Source organism: Oncorhynchus keta, chromosome 1 (assembly GCF_023373465.1).
Source record: "Oncorhynchus keta strain PuntledgeMale-10-30-2019 chromosome 1, Oket_V2, whole genome shotgun sequence".
In the NCBI taxonomy this organism is placed as follows: Eukaryota; Metazoa; Chordata; class Actinopteri; order Salmoniformes; family Salmonidae; genus Oncorhynchus; species Oncorhynchus keta.
In genome coordinates, this window is record NC_068421.1 from 44,310,854 (window position 1) to 44,338,143 (window position 27,290).

A 27,290-nucleotide genomic window follows, 5' to 3' on the forward strand; every position below is an offset into this window, starting at 1 on the left:
TCACTTTTCCACATTTTGTCTCGTGACAGCCTTATTCTAAAATTGATGGAAAAAATGCCCCCATCACCAATCTACACAATTACCCCATAATGACAAAGCTATTTTTGATTTATTTATTTTTGCAAATTTATTTTAAAAAATGAAATAACACATTTACATAAGTATTCAGGCCCTTTAAGCAGTACTTTGTTGAATCACCTTTGGCAACGATTACAGCCTTGAGTCTTGGGTATGACGCTACAAGCTTGGCACGCCTTTATTTGGGGAGTTTTTACCATTCTCTGCAGATCCTTTCAAGCACTGTCAGATTGGAGCATCACTGCACAACTATTTTCAGGTTTCTCCAGAGATGTTTGATTGGGCTCTGGCTGGGCCACTCAAGGACATTCAGAGACTTGTCCCAAAGCCACTCCTGCGTTGTCCTGTTGGAAGGTGAACCTTCGCCCCAGTCTGAGGTCCTGAGTGCTCTGGAGCAGGTTTTCATCAAGGATTTTGCTGTACTTTGCTCTGTTCATCTTTTCCTCGATCCTGATTAGTCTCCCAGTCTCTGCTGCTGAAAAACATCCCCACAGCATGATGCTGCCACCACCATGCTTCACTGTAGGGATGATATTGGCCAGGTGATGAGCGGTGCCCGCATTCCTCCATACGTGACGCTTGGCATTCAGGCCAAAGAGGTAAATCTTGGTTTCATCAGACCAGAGAATCTTGTTTTCTCATGGTCTGAGAGTCCTTTAGTTGCCTCTTTGGCAAACTCCAAGCGGGCTGTCATGTACTTTTTACTGAGGAGTGGTTTCTGTCAGGCCACTCTACCATGAAGGCCTGATTGGTGGAGTGCTGCAGAGATGGTTGTCCTTCTGTAAGATTCTCCCATCTCCGCAGAGGAACTCTGGAGCTCTGTCAGAGTGACCATCGGGTTCTTGGTCACCTCCCTGAGCCAAGGCCCTTCTCCCCCGATTGCTCAGTTTGGCCTGGCGGACAGCTCTAGGAAGACTCTTGGTGGTTCCAAACATCTTCCATTTCAGATTGATGGAGGCCACTGTGTTGTTGGTGACCCTCAATGCTGAACACTAGTGGATGCACATTAAGAAGCAAAGGGAAAACATTATTGTTGTCATCAACATTGTTGCATGTGCTGCATTGACCATGCAGACTGAAAGCAAGTGTGTCAGGGTCGAGGAACAACAAATTCGCTCCATGAGTAACAGGGGGACGGTTTATATGGAAAGTGGCATGGAGAGAGTGAGATGACTCAAGTAATGGAGTAAACATTTAACAAACCAAAATCAAATACTGTTATAGAAGGTGTGGCAAAGAAGGGGGTCGAGTGATAAGTGGCAGATATGTGAGAGCAGAACTAATAAACGGGCTCTGCCCGATCACTAAAATGGCCACCCCTGTCAGAACTACAGATCACAAAATGGCCGACCGCCAAAACTACAAGTCCCAGAAGCAAGGGGAACCCTCAGAAGGTGGAGCCGACCCACAGATAAAGGGTCAAGAAAAACCAGGAAGAGGAAGAGAGAGTGCTGGAAGGAGCTATGAACAATAGAGAAAGAGACTATAGAGATTGGCTGGATTTACCGTGTATGAGCTGGATTGTTTTGGACTTACCTGTTGGCGTTTGGACCTGGACCTACTGAGAACCCGATTCGTGTACCGAACCCTGCTATCCTTGACCTCGCCTACAGCCTGGGTGGACCAGGACGGAGAAACAAACACACAGGTACTGTCCTGTTCGAAAGAACTCTCATTCTTGGGTGATTTGGTGACAGTTTACCACTTAGTTTCTGACATACGCTCCTAACCTTGAAGAGGTTTGCCACACGTGGTGGAGGATGCGGGCATGGACTAACATACCACTGGTTAGGTAGAAGGAAAAAATAAATAAATGTTCAGTTAGCACTCCAAAGGGGAGTCAGGTTTTTTTTGTTTTGGCTTTGTTTGGTTAGGACAGTTTTTCAGGAAAATTAGTATGGAGGGAGCCATACAGGCCCTGTTACAAGCGGCGGCCGCCCAACAAGAGGCAACTAGAGCTCAACAAATAGTTAATCAGGATGCAATGTGAATGTATCAGGACACGTTACAGATCCAGCACCGCACCAACCAGCTGCTCATAGAAGAGCAAGAGAGAAACACCCGGGAGTTAAGAGAAGGCCTAAAGGGGCTAGCGGACCAAATTGGGGCTCAATTACCAGCTGCAAATACCCAGAGGAGGGCCAATCATTTTCTTCAAAAAATGACAGCGCAGGATGATGTGGAAGCATATCTTACCACCTTCGAAAGGACGGCAGAGAGGGTGAAGTGGCCGAAAGAAGAATGTGCAGGGCTTCTGGCACCATACCTGGCAGGGGACGCTCAAAAAGCGTATTTCGACCTGGAGTTGAAAGATGCACAGGATTACGATAAACTAAAGGGGGAGATCCTGACTAGACTGGGAGTGACCGATACCGTGAGGGCACACCGCTTCCACCAGTGGTCCTACCGACCGGGACAACCCCCACGAACACAGATGTTCGACTTGATTCACCTGGCACGGAAATGGTTGCGACCAGAGACCCGGTCATCCGCAGAGATTGTCGAGACCATCGTACTCAACCAGTTTCAGCTAGGTCTACCCCAAGAAGTGAGACGATGGGTTGGCCAGAACGAGGTACTTTCCACTGACCATCTCGTGGGCCTGGTTGAACGGTATTGTACGGCAAGAACAGCTGAGCAGGCACAGGAGGAAAGATTCCCGTTCCCCAGGCATGGGCGAACCAGCGGACAGGGTAAGGCTGTCCCAACATATAGAGGGGGAAGAGAGCAGCGTGGGGCCATGAGGAAAGAATCAGAATCAGGCCGAGACACTAAGGGAAAAAACGGAAACCGGGACTGGGTGTTGAGAGGGTCTCCCCCCCGAACCCCTATTATCTGTTACAATTGTAATCAACCAGAACATATTGCAGCCTACTGCCCTATTAAAGAAGAGCCAATGCAATGTAACCTTGCTGAAAATGAAGATGATATACGGTATGCATGTCCTGTTGTAACCACTGTACTTGAAAGATCAAGAAACAAACATATGTGCAGGGTGAAGTTTGAAGGGAAAGCGGTTGAAGCACTACTGGATTCCGGGAGTATGCTAACCCTGGTCGTTACAGGCCTAGTGCCGACTCATAAACTGGATACAAGACAGGATATCAGTGTTACATGCATTCATGGGGATACCCGTCTGTACCCCACGGCCTTAGTGAGCATACAAACAGAGGACAGTCTGCTGGATTATGAGGTCGGCGTGGTCCCAAAGATGCCATATGATGTAATATTGGGTAGAGACTTTCCTAACTTTGCGAAGTTAGGCCACAAGAATGGCATATTTGAGAAGCCAACAACCCTGACCAAGCAGGAAGAAGCATGGGGCCTTCAACCAAAGCCAAGAAAAGAGGTCTCCCAGGGGACAACATCACAGGTGCTAGTAGGGGCGGAGGAGGATGAAGTGGCAAACCTCGCTGATAACGAACAGCCCGGTACTAGTGGGGCTGGGGTCGATCTGAATCCAGAGGACGACAATCTAGAACCAGCAGACCTGGCAGAGTCCTTGACTAATTTTGGGACGGCCCAAAACCAGGATCCAACCCTGCAGCAAGCCAGAGCAGATGTGCAGGTCGTAGATGGTACTCCCATAAATGGTGGGATGATGCCTAATAGTTTTCCCCACTTCATCATGAAAAAGGGTTTGGTGTACAGAGTCTCGAAAATAGGGGTTGATGTGGTGGAACAGTTGTTGGTTCCCACTCGGTACCGGAGGACAGTACTGGATCTAGCTCATGGGCACATTCTGGGTGGACACCTTGGTATCGATAAAACCCGAGACCGGATTGTAAGGAGGTTTTACTGGCCAGGAATTCAAGCTGAAGTGGCTCGGCATTGTGGAGAGTGCCCGGAGTGCCAGTTAACAGCTCCCCGACCAGCTTTTAGAAGCCCGTTAGTGCCACTCCCCATAATCGAAACGCCATTTGAGAGGATAGCGATGGATTTAGTGGGCCCACTACCCAAATCCGCCAGAAGGCACCAATACATTCTGTTCATTCTAGATTATGCCACTCGCTACCCAGAAGCCATTCCACTTCGGACGATGACTTCCAAAAATATCGCAAAGGAATTAGTGCTCTTGTTCACCAGGGTAGGGGTTCCAAAGGAGATCCTTACCGACCAGGGGACCCCCTTTATGTCCCGCCTTATGGCGGACCTTTGTAAACTGTGGCAGGTGAAACAGTTGAGGACATCGGTTTACCATCCTCAGACGGACGGGCTGGTTGAGAGATTCAGCCGAACCCTGAAGTCAATGCTCAGGAAGGTAATCGAAAAGGATGGGAAAAACTGGGATTGCATGTTGCCGTATCTGATGTTTGCCATTAGAGAGGTTCCTCAAGCCTCGCTGGGGTTTTCTCCCTTTGAGCTGGTATATGGGAGGCATCCCCGGGGAATCTTAGACATCGCCCGGGAAACCTGGGAGCACCAATACACCCCGTATACTAGTGTCATAGAGCACGTCACGGCAATGCAAGACAGGATAGCCACAGTCATGCCCATCATTAGAGAGCACATGAGACAAACACAAGAACACCAGCGGCACACTTATAACCGGCAGGCTACCCTGAGGGAATTTCAACCGGGAGATAAGGTGTTAGTGCTGATCCCCACGGTAGAGTGTAAACTACTAGCCACATGGAAAGGACCATATGAAGTACTGGAGAGAATAGGAGAAGTCAATTATCGGATCCGACAGCCAGGTCGACGGCCCCAGGAACAGATTTATCACATAAACCTGTTAAAAGCATGGAGAGAGAGAGAAACACTAATGGTCACATACCCCACACACATTCAGGAGACAGCCGAAGTAAATATTTCACCCACTCTGTCCCCAGCGCAAGTACAGGAAGTAAAGACCCTGATCCAGAAAAACAGAGATGTGTTTTCAGAGGTACCTGGCCGAACTGAGGTTACGGCTCATGATATCGTTTCCCTACCAGGGAGAAAAGTGAGTATGAGGCCATATCGGGTACCCGAGGCTCGACGGGCCGTGATTAGAGCAGAGACTGAGAAAATGTTGACAGCTGGAGTGGTCGAAGAGTCAAATAGTGAGTGGTCTAGCCCAATTGTGATGGTCTCCAAGCTCGATGGGTCTTTGCGGTTCTGTAACGACTTTCGGAAGGTAAATGAAATCTCGAAGTTTGATGCCTACCCCATGCCCCGAGTAGATGAACTACTGGAGAAAATTGGTCATGCTCGGTACATTACGACCCTTGATCTGACAAAAGGGTACTGGCAAATTCCTCTGACCCCCAGGGCCAAAGAAAAGACAGCCTTTGCAACACCTGACGGTTCGTTTCAATACACCGTCATGCCATTCGGCTTACACGGGGCCCCAGCCACATTTCAACGGCTCATGGACAAAGTCCTAAAACCGCACAAAGCATACGCCGCAGCTTATTTAGATGACGTGGGGATCTACAGCCCAGATTGGGAATCCCACTTACCCCGGGTACAGGCAGTGTTAGATGCCCTTAGAAAGGCAGGGCTCACGGCAAACCCTGCCAAGTGTTATGTGGGGTTAGAGGAAACAGAGTATCTGGGATACACTGTGGTAAGAGGGTTATTCAAACCCCAACATAAGAAGGTGAAGGCAATTAGAGAATGGCCGAAACCAGTAAATAAGAAGCAGGCCCGAGCCTTCCTAGGGCTGACCGGTTACTACCGGAAGTTCATCCCAAGTTATGCCATAGTGGCCGCCCCACTTACCGACATGACTAGAGCCAGAGGGCCAAACATGGTCAAATGGGATGAAAGGGCCACCAAAGCATTTAGGACATTACAGGAGGCTTTCTGCTGTAACCCAGTGCTGGTGGTACCAGACTTTGAGAAAGAGTTTGTGGTTCAGACGGATGCCTCAGAGGTCGGCTTGGGAGCAGTGCTATCCAAAGAGGTAGAAGGGGTGGAACACCCCATCCTGTTTTTAAGCAGGAAGCTGGAACCACGGGAAACCAACTACTCAGTCGTTGAGAAAGAGGCGCTGGCAGTAAAGTGGGCTCTAGAAAGCCTGAAGTACTACCTGCTGGGGCGCCACTTCACCCTCATCAGTGACCATGCCCCACTCACCTGGATGCATAGGGCTAAAGAGAAGAACGCTCGGGTGATGATGTGGTTTTTGAGTCTACAACCGTTTTATTTTGACTTAAAACACAGAGCAGGGAAGGAAATGGGAAACGTGGATGGGTTATCCCGCATGCATGCATATTTTGCTGCGGTAGCCCGCCCTGGGGGGTCGGATCTAGGGGGAGAGATATGTGGCAAAGAAGGGGGTCGAGTGATAAGTGGCAGATATGTGAGAGCAGAACTAATAAACGGGCTCTGCCCGATCACTAAAATGGCCACCCCTGTCAGAACTACAGATCACAAAATGGCCGACTGCCAAAACTACAAGTCCCAGAAGCAAGGGGAACCCTCAGAAGGTGGAGCAGACCCACAGATAAAGGGTCAAGAAAAACCAGGAAGAGGAAGAGAGAGTGCTGGAAGGAGCTATGAACAATAGAGAAAGAGACTATAAGAAATTGGCTGGATTTACCGTGTATGAGCTGGATTGTTTTGGACTTACCTGTTGGCGTTTGGACCTGGACCTACCGAGAACCCGATTCGTGTACCGAACTCTGCTATCCTTGACCTCGCCTACGGCCTGGGTGGACCAGGACGGAGAAACAAACACACAGGTACTGTCCTGTTCGAAAGAACTCTCATTCTTGGGTGATTTGGTGACAGTTTACCACTTAGTTTGTGACAAACGCTCCTAACCTTGAAGAGGTTTGCCACAAAGGTAATGTAAAAACCCAAACCGGTTTGTGCATCAATACTGGTGTATCATAAAATACAGTATAGTAGACCTCCATCTAAACTGGAAGAGGAAATTATTGTCCAAAAACAAACGTTTTTAAGTGGCATTGACACAACAGTGATGAGAGTGAATATGCACACTCAGGGGATATGGCCGATGCTCTCCGCTGGTGCCAATATCCTAAGATAGGCTACAGGCCTACTGTTCGCTCAATTAAGTTGAGAATTTTGATAACTTTCAAGACAGATTAGAGTTTTTTTCTTGCCTTCTCTTTCCAGCAATAGCCATTTGCTTTCCAAACTACATTACTTATACAAAAGTACTGTATGTGGACACCCCTTCAAGCTCACAGAACAGGACCGCCTAGTGCTGAAGCGGGTAAAAAAATGGTCTGTCCTTGGTTGTAACACTCAATACCGAGTTCCGAACTGCCTCTGGAAGCAACGTCAGCACAATAACTTTTTATCGGGAGCTTCATGATATGGGTTTCATAGCCGAGCAGCCGCACACCAGCCTAAGATCACCATGCCAAACGTTGGCTGGAGGGGTGTAAAGTTCGCCGCCATTGGACTCTGGAGCAGTTGAAACGTCTTGTCTGGAGTGATGAATCACACTTCACCATCTGGCAGTACGACAGACGAATCTGGGTTTGGCGGGTGCCAGGAGAACGCTACCTGCCCCAATGCATAGTGTCGACTGGAAAGTTTGGTGGATGAGGGATAATGGTCTGGGGCTGTTTTTCATGGTTCGGGCTAGGCCCCTTAGTTCCAGTGAAAGGAAATCGTAACGCGACAGCATACAATGACACTCTAGACGATTTTGTGCTTCCAACTTTGTGGCAACAATTTGGGGACCAACACTTTACATGTTGTGTTTACATTTCTGTTCATTGTAGCTAGTTGAAAAGTGACGTACATGTGTGTCAAGTATGGAAAATGTGTGCTAGACATCCGGCAAAACAAAACGCATATGCATCTGGTGGACTTCGGGCATTACTTTCACCCCTGTGCATTATGTACCTTACTTCCCTGACAGAGTTCTGATTGAATAGGGATATCTGCAATCTGCGAAAAACAAAAATATGAATGCAACAATTTTCCCAACACACAAAAAGCTTATTTCTGACACATTTGGTGCACAAATGTGTTTACGTCTCTGTTAGTGAGCATTTCCGCTTTGCCAAGATAATCCATCCACCTGACAGGTGAGGCATATCAAGAAGCTGATTAAACAGCATGATCACGACACAGGTGCACCTTGTGCTGGGTAGGCCACTCTAAAGTGTGCTAGGTGTTGAGGAGTATTTCTGTCTGTAATAAAGCCCTTTTATGGGAAAAAAAACAATTCTGATTGGCTGGGCCTGGCTCCCAAGTGGGTGTGTCTATGGCCTCCCAGGCCCACCCATGTCTGCACCCCTGCCCAGTCATGTGAAATCCATAGATTGGGGCCTAATTTATTTATTTAAATTGACTGATTTCCACATATGAACTGTAACTCAGTAAAATTGTTGAAATTGTTGCATGTTGCGTCTTGTATTTTTGTTCAGTATGGCGTAAGTCAGTGAAATGAGTTGTCATCATTACTCTAAACAGTATAGCCTTTTAGGGCATACTAGTGGATGTGTTTTTTATAGTTGCTGTGGAGATCTTTAAGGAGTGCTAACCGCAGCCATAGGTACCGTTGCTTCCTGACAATACCTTATTCAGTTTTTCAGGCATTTTATCATCGAATTATCTTTATGCGTTTTATCCTAATCAACTTCAGTCACTGATAGGCAGTTGTAATATGCGATTTTTAAAGCAATAAATGATTCAGTGCTTTACTTTTTCTTTTCTTTTTTTTTTACTGTAAAGCAATTTACAGTTACAATATTTTCTTAGTGTGTGTTTTGCAAATATCACACTTAGATTAACAGCATAACCTGAGAAAGCTTTTCACAGAATACGTAGCCAGGACATTGTCTTGATGTGGGGATGTTACTTGTCTCACAGGGCAGTTCAATCCTTTTGGAATTCCAGTCTCCGTCCATGCTGGGAAGTTCTACGGCATGTGAGTATAGCAAGTGCCATTATTATCTCTGCTCTGGTTAGAAGCTGCCCTTGGGCCCAGATCTTTAGTGGGGATATGCAAAACTGACCTTAGAACAGTGTTTAGGGGCTACTTCATCATACTACCTTTCGTGAATTAAGACGTGTCATCATGATGTAACTGTATGTGTGAGCATTGCGACTCCAGTTTGTCTATGTCTAGTTTATGTGCTTCATATAGATGAAGATAAATGCCCTCTAGACATGAAGATGAGCCTCTGCCTTTCAGGTCTCCCAGAGATCACATCTGCGGCGGGGTTAATTATAGAAGTCTAGATTTCACCTGCTGTGAAGGAGTACGGCATAAAGGGGCGGGGCTGTCCTGCTGTGGAAAAAGGGCCTTCAGCCTCACCCAGGCTTCCTGCTGTACCTATTCACTTGAACCTGGTAACTGGGTTAAAATCATACTTTTTTCAGCACCTCCAAAATTTGAAATTATATGCTGTGTGGGTGTTTATCTGTGATTCAACCATTGCAGGTCAACTGACTCTGAATGTAAGCCAGCTGGTGTCAGATTGCTGTGGGTTGAGGGCCTACGACCCTCTCAACCAACTGTGTTGTGACTCACGGATCCTGAACAGGACCCAACCCCATGCCAAGTGTTGTGGAAAAGGTCAGTGAGGTGCAGTCTATTAACATAGACTGCACCATAGATTTGCTGTCATCATTGATGATGTAGCTGTGTTTGTTTTATTCTCCCCAAAGGCAATAACAGAGGTGGTGTTGTAGTGTGCATTTTAGACTTGGCTCTCAAACTGTATTTCCCAGTGGCGGTCTGTCTACTCAGAATGCTGTTTGGGAGATGTTTCCCGATTCTCATTGTGACGACCACCTTCACCTCACGGCTTCTGTGTTCACTCACTCCCCTTCACAATGTCAAGCTTGTAAGACTGTAGCCCTTGAAAGCTCTTGAGTTCTTTTAAACAGTAAATCTCAGCAATTGTTATTACCTGTCCCACAGAGCCTTACGATGAAGACAACCAGCTTTGCTGTGGAAATATTATTGAAGGAAGGAAGGTCCTGGCCAAAATGTCCAGTCACCACCGATGCTGTGGAGACCACCAGTTTAACCAGCAAAGCCACTGCTGCTGCTCTGAAACACTATCCCCAGAGCCTCTCAATGCAAGCTGCTGTGCATCATCAAGTTCTAATGTTAGTAAAAAGCCAACCTGCTGGTTTTGTATGGCTGTAATGAAACTTCCCATTATGATCGTTTGTCATCTTTGTGTATTTTGTTCGCTCTTTTTTTTCAGTACAGGGGAAATGACGCAAGTTCTCCAAACTGGTAAGGTTGCCTTTGGACTTGAACCATTGATGTCTCAGTTGCTAAAAGCCTTGTGGCTTTTGGCCGAGGCCCGAGATATTGAATGGCCTGCCAACAAGCACAAAAAGGGAGTTTAACTGGTAACCTTTTGTCTGTAGAAAAAGACTGGTGGAATAATTAGAAACGTAACGATGATTGTTTTTTAGCATGGTTTTTCACAACTATGCTTGTGTTTGTGTACATATACGTTTATTGTTTATGTATGTGTAGGTGCATGTTGTTGTATTGCATCTCTCTCGCTCTCTGCATGCCTCCAGTATGCCAGGGGAGAGGCCCTGTGGTCGAGGTGCCTGTTTTAACCCAACAACAGAGGGTTGCTGTGAGAACCCTACATCTCTCCAAGGGAAGCGTTACTTGCGTCACCAGACCTGCTGTGAAGGAATACTCAGCCGCAACCCATGTAAGACAGCACAAGGTGTCCGACTAGTTTTATTTTTTATTTTGTTTTTGTATCGGAGCCTGGTGGGAAGAGCTATAGGTGGACAGGCACATTGTAATGGCTGGATTGGAATAAATATGACGGTGTCAAACATATGGAACCACACGTTTGACTCCGTTTCATCTATTCTATTCCAGCCATTACAATGAGCCAGTCTTCATATAGCTTCTCCCACCAGCCTCCTCTGATGTGTATGTACACTGAGTGTACAAAACATTATAGGAATACTCGCTCTTTCCATGACGTAGACTGACCAGGTTGAAAGCTATGATCCCTTATTGATGTAATTTCTTAAATCCACTTCAATCAGTGTAGATGAAGGGGAGGAGACGGGTTAAAACCTCTTAGATGTAAAGTCCCTTTGTTTATAAATCGATCGAAATGGCTTGCATTGAGCAATAGCCCTGGTTCCACCTGGTTCTTTAGCCTGTGTGACATAGGATGTGAAATCTGAAACCACTTGAAGCCTGGGATGTCCCTCCTAGCGTTTCAATCACTCTTCTTACTGTTCATCAATTCCTGGCTAAACCCTACATCCCAGCCACTGACAAAGCACATGCTTGCAATGGGGTTGGGCCATGTCTGGAATGACACATCATCCCATCCGCCTGTCCAAGCATTGTTGATCTATGATTGTATCGTCAATTTATTTTTACCCGGGGCAGGGGGAGAGCGAGTTGTTGTATTGCCAAGCAACACAGTAAAGGATCTGTAATGCAGCCTGAGACTGTGCACAAACGTGTGGTGGCTAAACATTGTAAAAGAGGTTGAACTGCACGTGAAGTCCTGGCCAGCATGTTAAGTGAATGGCACACCACCAAAGCAGGTCCCCGCAGTCAGAAAAGAGCTACCATCTAAACCATGGCAGATCCTAGCCACCTCCTCGCTAAAAACAGATTAGAATCAAATGTTATTTGTCACATGCGCCGAATACAACAGGTGTTCACCCTCCACCATACTTTACAGTTGCGATTAAGTTTTTTTCTCCACAGATAGTGTTGTGTGTTCCTTCCAAACAACACAACTTTAGTTTAATTTGTCCACAGAATATTGCCATGAGTGCTGTTGAATATCCAGGTGCTCTTTTGCTAACTTCAGATGTGCAGCAATGTTTTTTTTTGGACAGCAGTTGTTTCATCCGTGGTGTCCTCCCATGAACACCATTCTTGTTTAGTGTTCTACGTATCGTAGACTCGTCAACAGAGATAGCATGTTCCAGAGATTTCTGTAAGTCTTTAGCTGACACTAGGCTTCTTCTTAACCTCATTCAGCATTCTGCGCTGTGCTCTTGCAGTCATCTTTGCAGGACGGCCACTCCTAGGGAGAGTAGCAACAGTACTGAAATTTCTCAATTTTATAGACAATTTGTCTTACCGTGGACTGACCTTTAGAGATACTTTTGTAACCCTTTCCAGCTTTATGCGAGGCAACCATTCTTAATCTTCTGAGATCTCTTTTGTTCGAGGCATGGTTCACATCAGGCAATGCTTCTTGTGGATAGCAAACTCAAATTTCGTGAGTGTTTTTTTTAATGAGGCAGGGCGGCTCTAACCAAAATTGCCTAACTCGTCTCATTGATTGGACTCCAGGTTAGTTGACTCCTAACTCCAATTAGCTTTTGGAGAAGTCATTAGCCTAGGGGTTCAGGTACTTTTTCCAACCTACACTGTGGATGTTTAAATTCGGTATTCAATATAGACAAGAAAAATATAATAATTTGTGTCAATAGTTTCAGCACACTGTGTTTGTCTATTGTTGTGATTTAGATGAAGGTCAGATCAAATTTATGCAGAAATCCAGGTAATTCCAAAGGGTTCAGATACTTTGTCTTGCAACTGTAGGTTAAATTATCGTCTGTCGCATCACGGTGTTATTGCCATTGACGATGTCTATCAAACATCGTTGATTTCTGATTTATATCGTAATATTGTCCAACCCTAGCCCTCAATCCTTACATCATAGCACATTGAGTTTGATTTACAGCCATTCATCTAAAATAATTCATAGATTTTAAACAAAACACGTTATGTTCGTCATAGATGTACAACATTGATATGGGGTGAAAGGCGGGTTCCTAACAAGTTCAGGAAGCCAAGCAAGAGCTCTGTGTGATGTTTACAGCAGTGGGAGCAAGAGGGACTTTTAGAAAAGATGTACATTTCTCTAACACTAAACATACAAATATGTATTTTACAGTTATAAGGAAGGTGAAATCTCATAGTTAGTGGTTTTATAATTGTATTATACGATATTTAGAAAGCTGTGTGCTTAAGGTTGTTGTCCTGTTGGAATGTGAACCTTTGCCCCAGTCTGAGGTCTTCAGTGCTCTGGAGAAGGTTTTCGTCAAGGATCTCTCTGTACTTTGCTCCGTTCATCTTTCCCTCGATCCTGACTAGTCTCCCAGTCCCTGCCACTGAAAAACATCCCCACAGCATGATGCTGCCACCATCATGCTTCACCGTAGGGATGGTGCCAGGTTTCCTCTAGATGTGACTCTTGGCATTCAGGCCAAAGAGTTCAATCTTGGTTTCATCAAACCAGAGAATCTTGTTTGTCATGGTCTGAGAGTCCTTTAGGTGTCTTTTGGCAAACTCCAAGTGTGCTGTCATGTGCCTTTTACTGAGGAGTGGCTTCAGGCCACTTCCATAAAGGCCTGATTGGTGGAGTGCTGCAGAGATGGTTGTCCTTCAGGAAGGTTCTCCCATCTCCAAAGAGGAACTCTGGAGCTCAGGTTCTTGGTCACCTCCCTGACCAAGGCCCTTCTCCCCCCAATTGCTCAGTTTGGCCGGGCAGCCAGCTCTCGGAAGAGTCTTGGTGGTTCCAAACTTCTTCCGTTTTAAGAATGATGGAAGACACTGTGTTCTTGGGGACCTTTAATGATGAAGACATTTTTTGGTACCCTTCCCCAGACCTTTACCTTGGCACAGTCCTGTCTTAGGGACAATTTATTTGACCTCATGGCATGGTTTTTGCTTTGACATGCACAGTCAACTGTGGGACCTTATATAGACAGGTGTGTGCCTTTCCAAATAATGTCCAGTTAGTTGAATTTACCACAGGTGGACTCCAATCAAGTTGTAGAAACATCAAGGATGATCAATGGAAACAGATGCACCTGAGCTCAATTTCAATTCAATTTCGAGTCTCATAGCAGAGTGTCTGATTACTTATGTAAATAACGTATTTCTTCTTTTCTTTATACGTTTGCAATCATTTCTAAAAACCTGTTTTCGGTTTGTCATTGTGGGGTATTGTGTGTAGATTGAGGAGGAAAATAATCAATTTGATCCATTTTAGAACAAGGCTGTAACGTAACGAAATGTGGGAGAAGTCTAGGGGTCTGAATACTTTCTGAATGCCGCAGTAAGTTCTATAGATGTCTATAGCAAACAAGTATTTTTTTTTCATGTGAGTCATCACCATCTCTGTCCTCCCTCCTTCCCATCTCTCTCACCAGGTCCCTACAATGTTGCTAGCTGTGGCTCTCAGGTTTACAATCCAGATATCAACATCTGCTGTGCCGGGCAGATTTCTCACAGGGTGCTTGGGAAAAACCTGGTGAGTCCATTAGCCCACAGAGCTTAGGCCTACAGCTAAATTTAGTTCACTGAACCTCCTCCGCAACATAAAAATGTGCTCTTCTCAGTCAAATGAAGGTATCATCCACCCACTTGTTGAGTAGTTGTTTGTCAAGGCATGAAGACAATGCTGTACTGTAAATGGATGTGTTTGTTAAAAAAAAATGTTAATGGTCAAAATAACTAAAAGTATCAAACTATACGTTGTCCACAGACTAGTTTCAACACTCAGAATGTTTAGATAGGGCCCCAGTTGGAAGTGGGTGTCCTATACTCCAAGCCAATGTCCTAGAGTGCTGTTTGATCTAAAAGTCTATCAGGGAGAAAATCTGCCCCATGATTTGCCAGTAACAAGGACTATTTGTAGTGGTGAGAGCTTTACTTTGGCTATATGCTGTACTATGTCAGTTTAGTCCGCACAGTAATTTACTTAAGCCCCATTCCGCAACCAATTAGATTAGTACAGCCCCTCTTCAGTGTGAGAGTGTACCTGACGAGTAACGAGAGCTCTCTTTGGGTCTCTTTTCTATCACGGCACTCTGTCGGTAGAAGATGTGTGCACAGGTTTACTGGTAAGAAAGTCAGACTTTTCTAGCGTTTTGACTTTCTTTTGTGATTGTGTGTGAATTTTGTGTATTTGCATGCTATGGTTTGTGAGTGCATGAAGTTGTGTGTGTGTGTCTGTTATTTATGTGTGCGCGTGTGTTGATACCCTGCTGACTGGTGTGTGTCTCTCCCAGTGCTGCGGTAAAACTCCCTATGCTGTAGAGGACCGACGGGTGCTGTGCTGTAACCAGACGTTGCATCGTGGGGTGGAGGCTGGGCACCAGTGCTCCCCAGGTGGCCACTTGTATCTGCCATCCCGTGAAATTGTGTGTGAGTCACGCGTTCATCTCAACAATCCAGGCAAACACTGCTGTGGAGAAGAGACCTACAACCCTCAGGATGAAATCTGCTGCAATGGACACAAGTGAGTTGCTCTGTAGGGTGGAAACTGTAGGTAGATTAACCTAGCCAGGCAGTTTATCCCAAAGACATGGGGTTATCACTGTCTGCAAGTAGAGTTCAGAGTGCCTGAAGGCTAACGATTAGATCACTTCATCTTCAACAGACTGTATCCAGCCTCCCCTTTCCAAGTGATGATGCAATCCCACTAGGAACGTCAATTCAACATATCTATTCCACGTCAATTCAACATATCTATTCCACGTCGATTCAACATATCTATTCCACGTCGATTCAACATATCTATTCCACGTCGATTCAACATATCTATTCCACGTCGATTCAACATATCTATTCCACGTCGATTCAACATATCTATTCCACGTCGATTCAACATATCTATTCCACGTCGGTTCAACATATCTATTCCACGTCGGTTCAACATATCTATTCCACGTCGGTTCAACATATCTATTCCACGTCGGTTCAACATATCTATTCCACGTCGGTTCAACATATCTATTCCACGTCGGTTCAACATATCTATTCCACGTCGGTTCAACATATCTATTCCACGTCGGTTCAACATATCTATTCCACGTTGGTTCAACATATCTATTCCACGTTGGTTCAACATATCTATTCCACATTGGTTCAACATATCTATTCCACGTTGGTTCAACATATCTATTCCACGTTGATTCAACATAATGTCATTGAAATGATGTGGAAACAATGTTGATTCAACCAGTGTGTGTTTGTACTTTAACTAACGGTGGAAAGTATTCCCAACCATCAGACACTGGGTGTGCATCTATGTATGTTTATGTCTGGGAAACATGAATGGATGCGACTGTAATGAAATTAAACATAACCACATTCCCAGGCACACTATCTTCGATTTTATAGAATTCCGTGGGCGACTAACTGCTTAATGGAATGCACCAAGTCATACAAACCACTGACTCCCAGAGGGCGTCTACCGCTGCAGCCAAAGGTCTAAAGGTCTCCTCCCATCCTGTACTTCACTTCCCTTTTTCCAGTCAGAGGCATTCAGACAGACTACCAGACATTTTAAGAGAAATGTGTCTGCTTTGGCTCTAAGAGGGGGCCAGACACCTCTTTGGGTTTGGGGGGTGGGTAGTGACTCATTTCGATTAGCTTTTTTTTGACTCTGTGGTTGAATCCCAAATCACTCCCTCATCCTTGTTTGTGTCTGATTTCAAGGCATGACACATGTAACAAAGTAAATGCATCCCAAAACTTGTTCTCAACTGGCCTGCCTGTATGTCTGCTTTGGGGTCTCTAAGAGGGGGTTTGGGGGGTGGGTAGTTGTTTTTGTCTACCTAGTCCTGTTGTGTGACTGACTCTAGGAGGAAGCTGGTTGATTTCTGGGGGGGGATTTGTTCATTTGAACATCATGCTTGTTATATTATTTCAATGTGAAACATGAATTGCGTCATTCAAGTCACGAGTGTGTCCTGAAGTTGAGGGGTTGACCCTCTCGCTACTCTTAAGGTCACCCTCCCGAGTTTCCTCCGCAACATGTGACAACGGAGGGCCCTCAGAGCGAGTTGGCAAGCGCGAGGGGCTGGTTTATGATGGATAACGGGGTGAGAAAAGTACCCAATTGTCATACTTGAGTAAAAGTAAAGATAATGTAATAGAAAATGACTAATGTAAAAGCCATCCAGTAAAAGTCTAAAAATATTTGGTTTTAAATATACTTAAGTATCAAAAGTAAATGTAATTGCTAAAATATACTTAAGTATCAAAAGTAAAAATAGATCATTTCAAATTCCTTATATTATGCAAACCAAACCCCATTTTATATTTTATTTACGGATAGCCAGGGGCATACTCCAAAGCTCAGAGATCATTTGCAAATAAAGCATTTGTGTTTAGTGAGTCTGTCAGATCAGAGGCAGTAGAGATGACCAGGGATGTTCTCTTGATAAGTGTGTGAATTGGACCATTTTCCTGTTCTGCTAAGCATTCAAAATGTAACGGGTACTTTTGGGTGTCAGGGAAAATGTATGCAGTAAAAAGTACATTATTGTCTTTCGTAAAGTAAAAGTTGTCAAAAATATAAATAGTAAAGTACAGATATTTTGTTTAACTAGGAAAGTTAGTTAAGAAACAAATTCGTATTTACAATGATGGCCTACCAAAAGGCAAAAGGCCTCCTGCGGGGATGGGAGCTGGGATTTAAAAAATAACATACAAATATAGGACAAAACACACATCACGACAAGAGAGACAACACTACATAAAGAGAGACCTAAAACAACAACATAGCAAGGCAGCAACACATGACAACACAGCATGGTAGCAACACAACATACCAACAACATGGTAGCAACACAACATGGTAGCAGCACAAAACATGGTCCAAACATTATTGGGCACAGACAACAGCACAAAGGGCAAGAAGGTAGAGGCAACAATACATTACGTAAAGCAGCCACGACTGTCAGTAAGAGTGTCCATGATTGAGTCTTTGAATGAAGAGATTGAGATAAAACTGTCCAGTTTCAGTGTTTTGTTGCAGCTCGTTCCAGTTGCCAGCTGCAGCGAACTGAATAGAGGAGCGACCCAGGGATGTGTGTGCTTTGAGGACCTTTAACAGAATGTGACTGGCAGAAGGGGGGAGTGAGGCCTAAGAGGGTTTTATAAATAAGCATCAAGAGACGGGTATACAGAGATGACCTGTTTACAGAGGAGTATAGAGTGCAGTGATGTGTTCTATAAGGAGCATTGGTGGCTAATCGGATGGCCGAATGGTAAAGAACATCTAGCTGCTCGAGAGAACCCTTACCTGCTGATATATAAATTATGTCTCTGTAATCTAGCATGGGTAGGATGGTCATCTGAATCAGGGTTAGTTTGGCAGCTGGGGTGAAAGAGGAGCGATTACTATAGAGGAAACCAAGTCTAGATTTAACTTTAGCCTGCAGCTAGCCATACTCTCAAGTACTTGTATGAGGTAACTACCTCAAGCTCTAAACCCTCAGAGGTAGTAATCACACCTGTGGGGAGAGGGGCATTCTTCTTACCCAACCACATTACTTTTGTTTTGGAGGTGTTCAGAACAAGGTTAAGGGTAGAGAAAGCTTGTTGGGCACTAAGAAAGCTTTGTTCTACAGCATTTAACACAAAATCGGGGATATGTTCGAGTGTGCCCCTGGCTATCCGTAAATTTAAAAAACAAGAAAATGGTTCTGTCTGGTTTGCTTAATATAAGGCAAGATAGGCAGCACCTATCTGGGCCAGGGCACTCTTGAAAAATAGATTTTAATCTTAATGAGCCCTTGCTGGTTAAATAAAACATTAAAATAATACATTTTTAAATTGTTGATACTTTTACTTTTGATAAATATTTTAGCAATTTTATATTTTAGCAATTACATTTACTTTTGATACTTAATTATATTTAAAACCAAATACTTTTACTCAAGTAGTATTCTACTGAGTGACTTTCACTTGTACTTGAGTCATTTTCTATTAAGGTATCTTTACTTTTTCTCAAGTATGAGAATTGGGTACTTTTTCCACCACTGGGTTTTGGTAATCTCTCTTCATTGCTCAATCTGTTGATTCAAGCAATCAATGGGCTAAAATAATTCAATTTTATAGCTAGACTCTCCAGATTGCATTTCTTTGAGTGCTATATTCATTGAAATATAATGGTTAAAATACATCATTCTAAATTATCAGTACTTATGGCTGTGAGTTCACCGAACATGACAGCTCTTTAAAAAAATATGAATCCTTATTAATCCCTCTTCAGAGGACAAATATCTTTTAACTTTTTTTACAGCTTTTTTGCTACATAAACTCAGCAAAAAAAGAAATGTCCCTTTTTCAGGACCCTGTCTTTCAAAGATAATTCGTAAAAGTCCAAATAACTTGACAGATCTTCATTGTAAAGGGTTTAAACACTGTTTCCCATGCTTGTTCAATGAACCATAAACAATTAATGAACATGCACCTGTGGAATGGTCGTTAAGATACTAACAGTTTACAGGCAATTAAGGTCACAGTTATGAAAACTTAGGACACTAAAGAGGCCTTTTTACTGACTCTGAAAAAACACCAAAAGAAAGATGCCCAGGGTCCCTGCTCATCTGCGTGAACGTGACTTAGGCATGCTGCAAGGAGGCACGAGGACTGCAGATGTGGCCAGGGCAATAAATTGCAATGTCCGTACTGAGAGACGCTTAAGACAACGCTACAGGGAGACAGGACGGGTTGACTGTCCTCATAGTGGCAGACCACGTATAAGAACACCTGCACAGGGTCGTTACATCCGAACATCACTCCTGCGGGACAGGTACAGGATGGCAACAACAACTGCCCGAGTTACACTAGGAATGCACAATCCCTCCATCAGTGCTCAGACTGTCCGCAATAGGCTGAGAGAGGCTAGACTGAGGGCTTGTAGGCCTGTTGTAAGGCAAGTCCTAACCAGACATCACCGGCAACAACGTCGCCTATGGGCACAAACCCACCATCGATGGACCAGACAGGACTGGCAAAAAGTGCTCTTCACTGACAAGTCACGGTTTTGTCTCACCAGGGGTGATGGTCAGATTCACGTTTATCGTCAAAGGAATGAGCGTTACACCAAGGCCTGTACTCTGGAGCGGGATCGATTTGGAGGTGGAGGGTCCGTCATGTTCTGGGGCGGTATGTCACAGCATTATCGGACTGAGCTTGTTGTCATTGCAGGCAATCTCAACGTTGTGAGTTACAGGGAAGACATCCTCATCCCTCATGTGGTACCCTTCCTGCAGACTCATCCTGACATGACCCTCCAGCATGACAATGCCACCAGCCATACTGCTCGTTCTGTGTGTGATTTCCTGCAAGACAGGAATGTCAGTGTTCTACCATGGCCAGTGAAGAGCCCGGATCTCAATCCCATTCAGCACGTCTGGGACCTGTTGGATCGGAAGGTGAGGGCTAAGGCCATTCCCCCCAGAAATGTCTGGGAACTTGCAGGTGCCTTGGTGGAAGAGTGGGGTAACATCTCACAGCAAGAACTGGCAAATCTGGTGCAGTCCATGAGGAAGAGATGCACACTTAATGCAGCTGGTGGCCACACCAGATACTGACTGTTGATTTTGACCCCCCTTTGTTCAGTGACACTGTGAAGTCCATGGAGAACAAGAGCACCTCCTCCCAGCTGCCCACTGCACTGAGGCTAGGAAACACGGTCTCCACCGATAAATCCATGATTATCGAAAACTTCAATAAGCACTTCTCAACGGCTGGCCATGCCTTCCGCCTGGCTACTCCAACCTCGGCCAACAGCTCCGCCCCCCGTAGTTCCTCACCCAAGCCTCTCCAGGTTCTCCTTTACCCAAATCCAGATAGCAGATGTTCTGAAAGAGCTGCAAAACCTGGACCCGTACAAATCAGCTGGGCTTGACAATCTGGACCCGCTATTTCTGAAACTATCTGCCGCCATTGTCGCAACCCCTATTACCAGCCTGTTCAACCTCTCTTTCATATCGTCTGAGATCCCCAAGGATTGAAAGCTGCCGCAGTCATCCCCTCTTCAAAGGAGGAGACACCCTGGACCCAAACTGCTATAGACCTATATCCATCCTGCCCTGCCTATCTAAGGTCTTCGAAAGCCAAGTCAACAAACAGGTCACTGACCATCTCGAATCCCACCGTACCTTCTCCGCTGTGCAATCTGGTTTCCGAGCCGGTCACGGGTGCACCTCAGCCACACTCAAGGTACTAAATGATATCATAACCGCCATCGATAAAAGACAGTACTGTGCAGCCGTCTTCATCGACCTCGCTAAGGCTTTCGACTCTGTCAATCACCAAATTCTTATCGGCAGACTCAACAGCCTCGGTTTTTCGGATGACTGCCTTGCCTGGTTCACCAATTACTTTGCAGACAGAGTTCAGTGTGTCAAATCAGAGGGCATGCTGTCCGGTCCTCTGGCAGTCTCTATGGGGGTGCCACAGGGTTCAATTCTCGGGCCGACTCTTTTCTCTGTGTATATCAATGATGTTGCTCTTGCTGCGGGGGCGATTCCCTGATCCACCTCTACGCAGACGACACCATTCTATATACTTTCGGCCCGTCATTGGACACTGTGCTATCAAACCTCCAAACGAGCTTCAATGCCATACAGCACTCCTTCCGTGGCCTCCAACTGCTCTTAAACGCGAGTAAAACCAAATGCATGCTTTTCAACCGATCGCTGCCTGCACCCGCATGCCCGACTAGCATCACCACCCTGGATGGTTCCAACCTTGAATATGTGGACATCTATAAGTACCTAGGTGTCTGGCTAGACTGCAAACTCTCCTTCCAGACTCACATCAAACATCTCCAATCAAAAATCAAATCCAGAGTCGGCTTTCTATTCCGCAACAAAGCCTCCTTCACTCACGCTGCCAAGCTTACCCTAGTAAAACTGACTATCCTACCGATCCTCGACTTCGGCGATGTCATCTACAAAATGGCTTCCAACACTCTACTCAGCAAACTGGATGCAGTCTATCACAGTGCCATCCGTTTTGTCACTAAAGCACCTTATACCACCCACCACTGCGACTTGTATGCTCTAGTCGGCTGGCCCTCACTACATATTCGTCGCCAGACCCACTGGCTCCAGGTCATTTACAAGTCCATGCTAGGTAAAGCTCCGCCTTATCTCAGTTCACTGGTCACGATGGCAACACCCATCCATAGCACGCGCTCCAGCAGGTGTATCTCACTGATCATCCCTAAAGCCAACACCTCATTTGGCCGCCTTTCGTTCCAGTACTCTGCTGCCTGTGACTGGAACGAATTGCAAAAATCGCTGAAGTTGGAGACTTTTATCTCCCTCACCAACTTCAAACATCAGCTATCCGAGCAGCTAACCGATCGCTGCAGCTGTACATAGTCTATAGGTAAATAGCTCACCCTTTTTCACCTACCTCATTCCCATACTGTTTTTATACTGTTTTTATTTATTTACTTTTCTGCTCTTTTGCACACCAATATCTCTACCTGTACATGCCCATCTGATCATTTATCACTCCAGTGTTAATCTGCAAAATTGTATTATTCGCCTACCTCCTCATGCCTTTTGCACACATTGTATATAGACTGCCCATTTTTTCTACTGTGTTATTGACTTGCTAATTGTTTACTCCATGTGTAACTCTGTGTTGTCTGTTCACACTGCTATGCTTTATCTTGGCCAGGTCGCAGTTGCAAATGAGAACTTGTTCTCAACTAGCCTACCTGGTTAAATAAAGGTGAAATAAAAAAATAAAAAAATTCAATTTCTGTTAGTCACATGTCTGTGGAACTTGTTCAGTTTATGTCTCAGTTGTTGAATCTTGTTATGTTCATACACATATTTACACATGTTAAGTTTGCTGAAAATAAACGCAGTTGACAGTGAGAGGACGTTTCCTTTTTTTGCTGAGTTTATACATACATTTTACATATACATTTGACATACATGGTACTTTTATATAAAGCAGTCACATAACAATGATACTTTACCAAACACAAGCTCTTTAATCCCGCCACTCAGCCCATCCCACCTGTCTCCATAGACCACCCTCGTTTGGTTTCCATGTGCCATATATTTTTCAATTGGGCTGTGATGTTTTACCTCATTTTTTTACCTTTCTAATTGGATACTATCCACAGTTTATGAGCTAAAGATGTAAACCTTTCCTACGAGTATTATTATATTATTTATTGACTGACTATGACTTTCCAAATCGCCAAACACTGCTATTTGTAAGGTTAGTTTTTAAGTGCATGTTGTGATTTTTTTTTTAACCATTCCTGTACCTGTGACCAGAAACAAGCTACATAGGGCCAATACCAAAATAAATTATCTATTGATTCGGTCTCTTCGCAGCAAAATCTACAGAGCTGAGATTGTTTTATGCTCCATATATATATATATAGCATTCTGTTGGTGGCAATAATTTAAAGTGTTGAATCAAGTGTAGTGTTTTTGTACCAGTTCATGAACCATATGCCATGGAATTGGTACATCGAAAATATCTTCCCATTTTATTTTGCAACCGTTATGGTGCAGCTGTCAACATTTTTGTCCTCAAATTAAACTGGAATATTACACTGGAATATTTTTCTATTTATGCCAATTTGTATCTTTAATATATGGCAGTTTTATTGCGGTTTTGGAGCAGTGGCTTCTTCCTTGCTGTGCGGCCTTTCAAGTTCCCTACCTTCTCCCTTTTCCACTTGCCTCCCTTTTTGTTGTAGTGCTGCAATCTGTTGGTTGTACGTTTGGATTGAGGTTGTACGTTTGGATCCACACATATATTTTCGATAACTGCATATGTGACAACTCCTCCGTTTCTATTCATAATGTCATTAACAAATCTAATCATTTTTAAACATTTTTTCCATAAAGAATGTTTTTTTTTTTTAATTATCAGTATATTTGAGTTTAACCATAACCATTTGTTGTAATATTTGTTCTTTCTTCTCTGGAGGATAAAACTGAAATTGTAACCAGCTTTGCATGGCGATAATTTAAACAAAATGTAATTTTCAATTAGTAGGAAATGAGAAGTTGTAATCTGTATAGAGGCAAAAAGGACATTTTTGAACAATGGATGAGCCTTTTGTGATAATCTACTGGAAGACCATTTAAGTATAACTTAAGTATGAGTGAAGCTTTTAGAGGTTTAAAGCTTTAATAGATTATAATTTCAGCCCCCCAAACTTATATTCGTTATAGAAATAGGCATGTTTAATTTTGTCTGGCTTAGCATTCCAAATAAAATGAAATGTTTTTTGCTCATTTGATTTAAAAAAAACAAGTCATCTGGAGTAGGCAGTGCCATTAGTGTAACGCTCGTCGTTGGAATGAGGTAAGGACCAAAGCGCAGCGTGGTAAGTGTTCATATTTTTAATAAAATAACTGAACACTGAACAAAACAACAAACAACAAACGAACAGTCCCGTAAGGTGAATGAAAAAACAATAAACACCCATGAAACACAGGTGGACAAAGCATGATTCTCAATCAGAGACAACTAACGACAGCTGTCTCTGATTGTGAACCATACTAGGCCGAACTCAAAAACCAACATAGAAAAATAAACAGACTGCCCACCCCAACTCACGCCCTGACCATACTAAAACAAAGACAAAACAAAGGAACTAAGGTCAGAACATGACAATTAGTAAGTACGTATTCTGTGATAGGACCAAAGAGTTAATCAATATGATTTTTTTCCATAAATAGACAAGTATTTACCTCGCCATGGTTTCAGAATATTATCTATTGTTGCTAACTTTCTATTGAAATTAATTGTGGAAAGTTAATTTATACCAGGTATATCTACTTCACCATCCACCCATTTTATTGGTAAACTAACAAGGTAGTGTCAACACTATTTTTTTAACGATCCAATACGTAATATGGTGCACTTGTCATAATTAGTTTTTAATCCAGAGAGGCTAGAAAAGTGATCAAGATCTTCAATGAGACTGTGCAGGGATCCAGATTGCGGACTTGTGAAAAAAACGCTTCACGGTTGGGATGGTGTTCTTCGGCTTGCAAGCCTCCCCCTTTTTCCTCCAAACATAATGATGGTCATTATGGCCAAGCAGTTCTGTCTTTGTTTCATCAGACCAGAGGACATTTCTCCAAAAAGTACAATCTTTGTCCCGATGTGTAGTTGCAAACCGTAGTCTGGCTTTTTTATGGCGGTTTTGGAGCAGTGGCTTCTTCCTTGCTGAGCGGCCTTTCAGTTTATGTCGATATAGGACTCGTTTTACTATGGATATAGATACTTTTGTGCCTGTTTCCTCCAGCATCTTCACAAGGTCCTTTGCTGTTGTTCTGGGATTGATTTACACTTTTCGCACCAAAGTACGTTCATCTCTTGGAGACAGAACGCGTCTCCTAATTTCTTTTGATTTTCCCATGATGTCAAGCAAAGAGGCACTGAGTTTGAAGGTAGACCTTGAAATACATCCACAGGTACACCTCCAATTGACTCAAATGATGTCAATTTGCTTATCAGAATGCCTCTATAGCCATGACACTATTTTCTGGAATTTTCCAAGCTATTTAAAGGCACAGTCAACTTAATGTACAGTGGGGAAAAAAGGTATTTAGTCAGCCACCAATTGTGCAAGTTCTCCCACTTAAAAATATGAGAGAGGCCTGTAATTTTCATCATAGGTACACTTCAACTATGACAGACAAAATTAGGGAAAAAATCCAGAATCACATTGTAGGATATTTAATGAATTTATTTGCAAATTATGGTGGAAAATAAGTATTTGGTCACCTACAAACAAGCAAGATTTCTGGCTCTCACAGACCTGTAACTTCTTATTTTCTTCTTCTTTACTCGTTACCTGTATTAATGGCACCTGTTTGAACTTGTTATCAGTATAAAAGACACCTGTCCACAACCTCAAACAGTCACACTCCAAACTCCACTATGACCAAGACCAAAGAGCTGTCAAAGGACACCAGAAACAAAATTGTAGACCTGCACCAGGCTGGGAAGAATGAATCTGCAATAGGTAAGCAGCTTGGTTTGAAGAAATCAACTGTGGGAGCAATTATTAGGAAATGGAAAACATACAAGACCACTGATAATCTCCCTCGATCTGGGACTCCATGCAAGATCTCACCCCGTGGGGTCAAAATGATCACAAGAACAGTGAGCAAAAATCCCAGAACCACACCGGGGGGACCTAGGGAATGACCTGCAGAGAGCTGGGACCAAAGTAACAAAGCCTACCATCAGTAACAGATGGGACTCAAATCCTGCAGTGCCAGACGTGTCCCCCTGCTTAAGCCAGTACATGTCCAGGCCCGTCTGAAGTTTGCTAGAGAGCATTTGGATGATCCAGAAGAAGATTGGGAGAATGTCATATGGTCAGATGAAACCAAAATATAACTTTTTGGTAAAAACTCAACCCGTCGTGTTTGGAGGACAAAGAATGCTGAGTTGCATCCAAAGAACACCATACCTACTGTGAAGCATGGGGGTGGAAACATGTTTGGGGCTGTTTTTCTGCAAAGGGACCAGGACGACTGATCCGTGTAAAGGAAAGAATGAATGGGACCATGTATCGTGAGAATTTGAGTGAAAACCTCCTTCAATCAGCAAGGGCATTGCAGATGAAACGTGGCTGGGTCTTTCAGCATGACAATGATCCCAAACACACCGCCCGGGCAACGAAGGAGTGGCTTCGTAAGAAGCATTTCAAGGACCTCGAGTGGCCTAGCCAGTTTCCAGATCTCAACCTCATAGAAAATCTTTGCAGGGAGTTGAAAGTCTGTGTTGCCCAGCAACAGCCCCAAAACATCACTGCTCTAGAGGAGATCTGCATGGAGGAATGGGCCAAAATACCAGCAACAGTGTGTGAAAACCTTGTGAAGACTTACAGAAAACATTTGACCTCTGTCATTGCCAACAAAGGGTATATAACAAAGTATTGAGAAACTTTTGTTATTGACCAAATACTTATTTTCCACCATAATTTGCAGATAAATTCATTAAAAATCGTACAATGTGATTTTCTGGAGGTTTTTTTTTCTTCATTTTGTCTGTCATAGTTGAAGTGTACCTATGATGAAAATTACAGGCCTCTCTCATCTTTTTAAGTGGGAGAACTTGCACAATTGGTGGCTGACGAAATACGTTTTTGCCCCACTGTATGTGAACTGCTGACCCACTGGAATTGTGATACAGTGAAATAATCTGTCTGTAAACAATTGTTGGAAAAGTGACTTGTGTCATGCACAAAGTAGATGTCCTAACCGACTTGCCAAAACTATAGTTTGTTTACAAGAAATTTGTGGAGTGATTGAAAAATAAGTTTTAATGACTACAACCTAAGTGTATGTAAACGTCCTACTTCAACTGTACATTAATTAGCCAGATCTGTTTTTGGTCCGCTAGCATATTTAAAAGAATCCATCTTCCTTGCGGCGCTGTTCGCACAGTTTGCACAATCGGATCAAAATGTGTATTAATTAGTATAATCACCCCTTTTGAGTATCTTTGC

At 43.9% G+C, this 27,290-nt stretch overlaps 1 protein-coding gene across 5 annotated transcripts in view; it reads left to right on the plus strand.

Annotated features, from left to right (window-relative positions):
- The window catches only part of LOC118386041 (usherin-like), a 48,946-nt gene that overhangs the window by 12,095 nt on the left and 9,561 nt on the right, over positions 1 to 27,290 (plus strand). For 3 of the 5 annotated variants that reach the window (XM_035773435.2, XM_035773443.2, XM_035773416.2), the window contains exons 3-10: positions 8,863 to 8,920; positions 9,188 to 9,345; positions 9,437 to 9,571; positions 9,920 to 10,110; positions 10,212 to 10,243; positions 10,540 to 10,697; positions 14,179 to 14,279; positions 15,040 to 15,269. In XM_035773435.2, the coding sequence (XP_035629328.1) occupies positions 8,919 to 8,920; positions 9,188 to 9,345; positions 9,437 to 9,571; positions 9,920 to 10,110; positions 10,212 to 10,243; positions 10,540 to 10,697; positions 14,179 to 14,279; positions 15,040 to 15,269 (1,007 nt within the window). In that variant the 5' untranslated portion in view covers positions 8,863 to 8,918. Of the gene's footprint in view, positions 1 to 1,607; positions 1,727 to 8,862; positions 8,921 to 9,187; positions 9,346 to 9,436; positions 9,572 to 9,919; positions 10,111 to 10,211; positions 10,244 to 10,539; positions 10,698 to 14,178; positions 14,280 to 15,039; positions 15,270 to 27,290 lie in introns of those variants that run through there. The other 2 variants (XM_052525738.1, XM_035773425.2) reach the window with 2 other exon arrangements.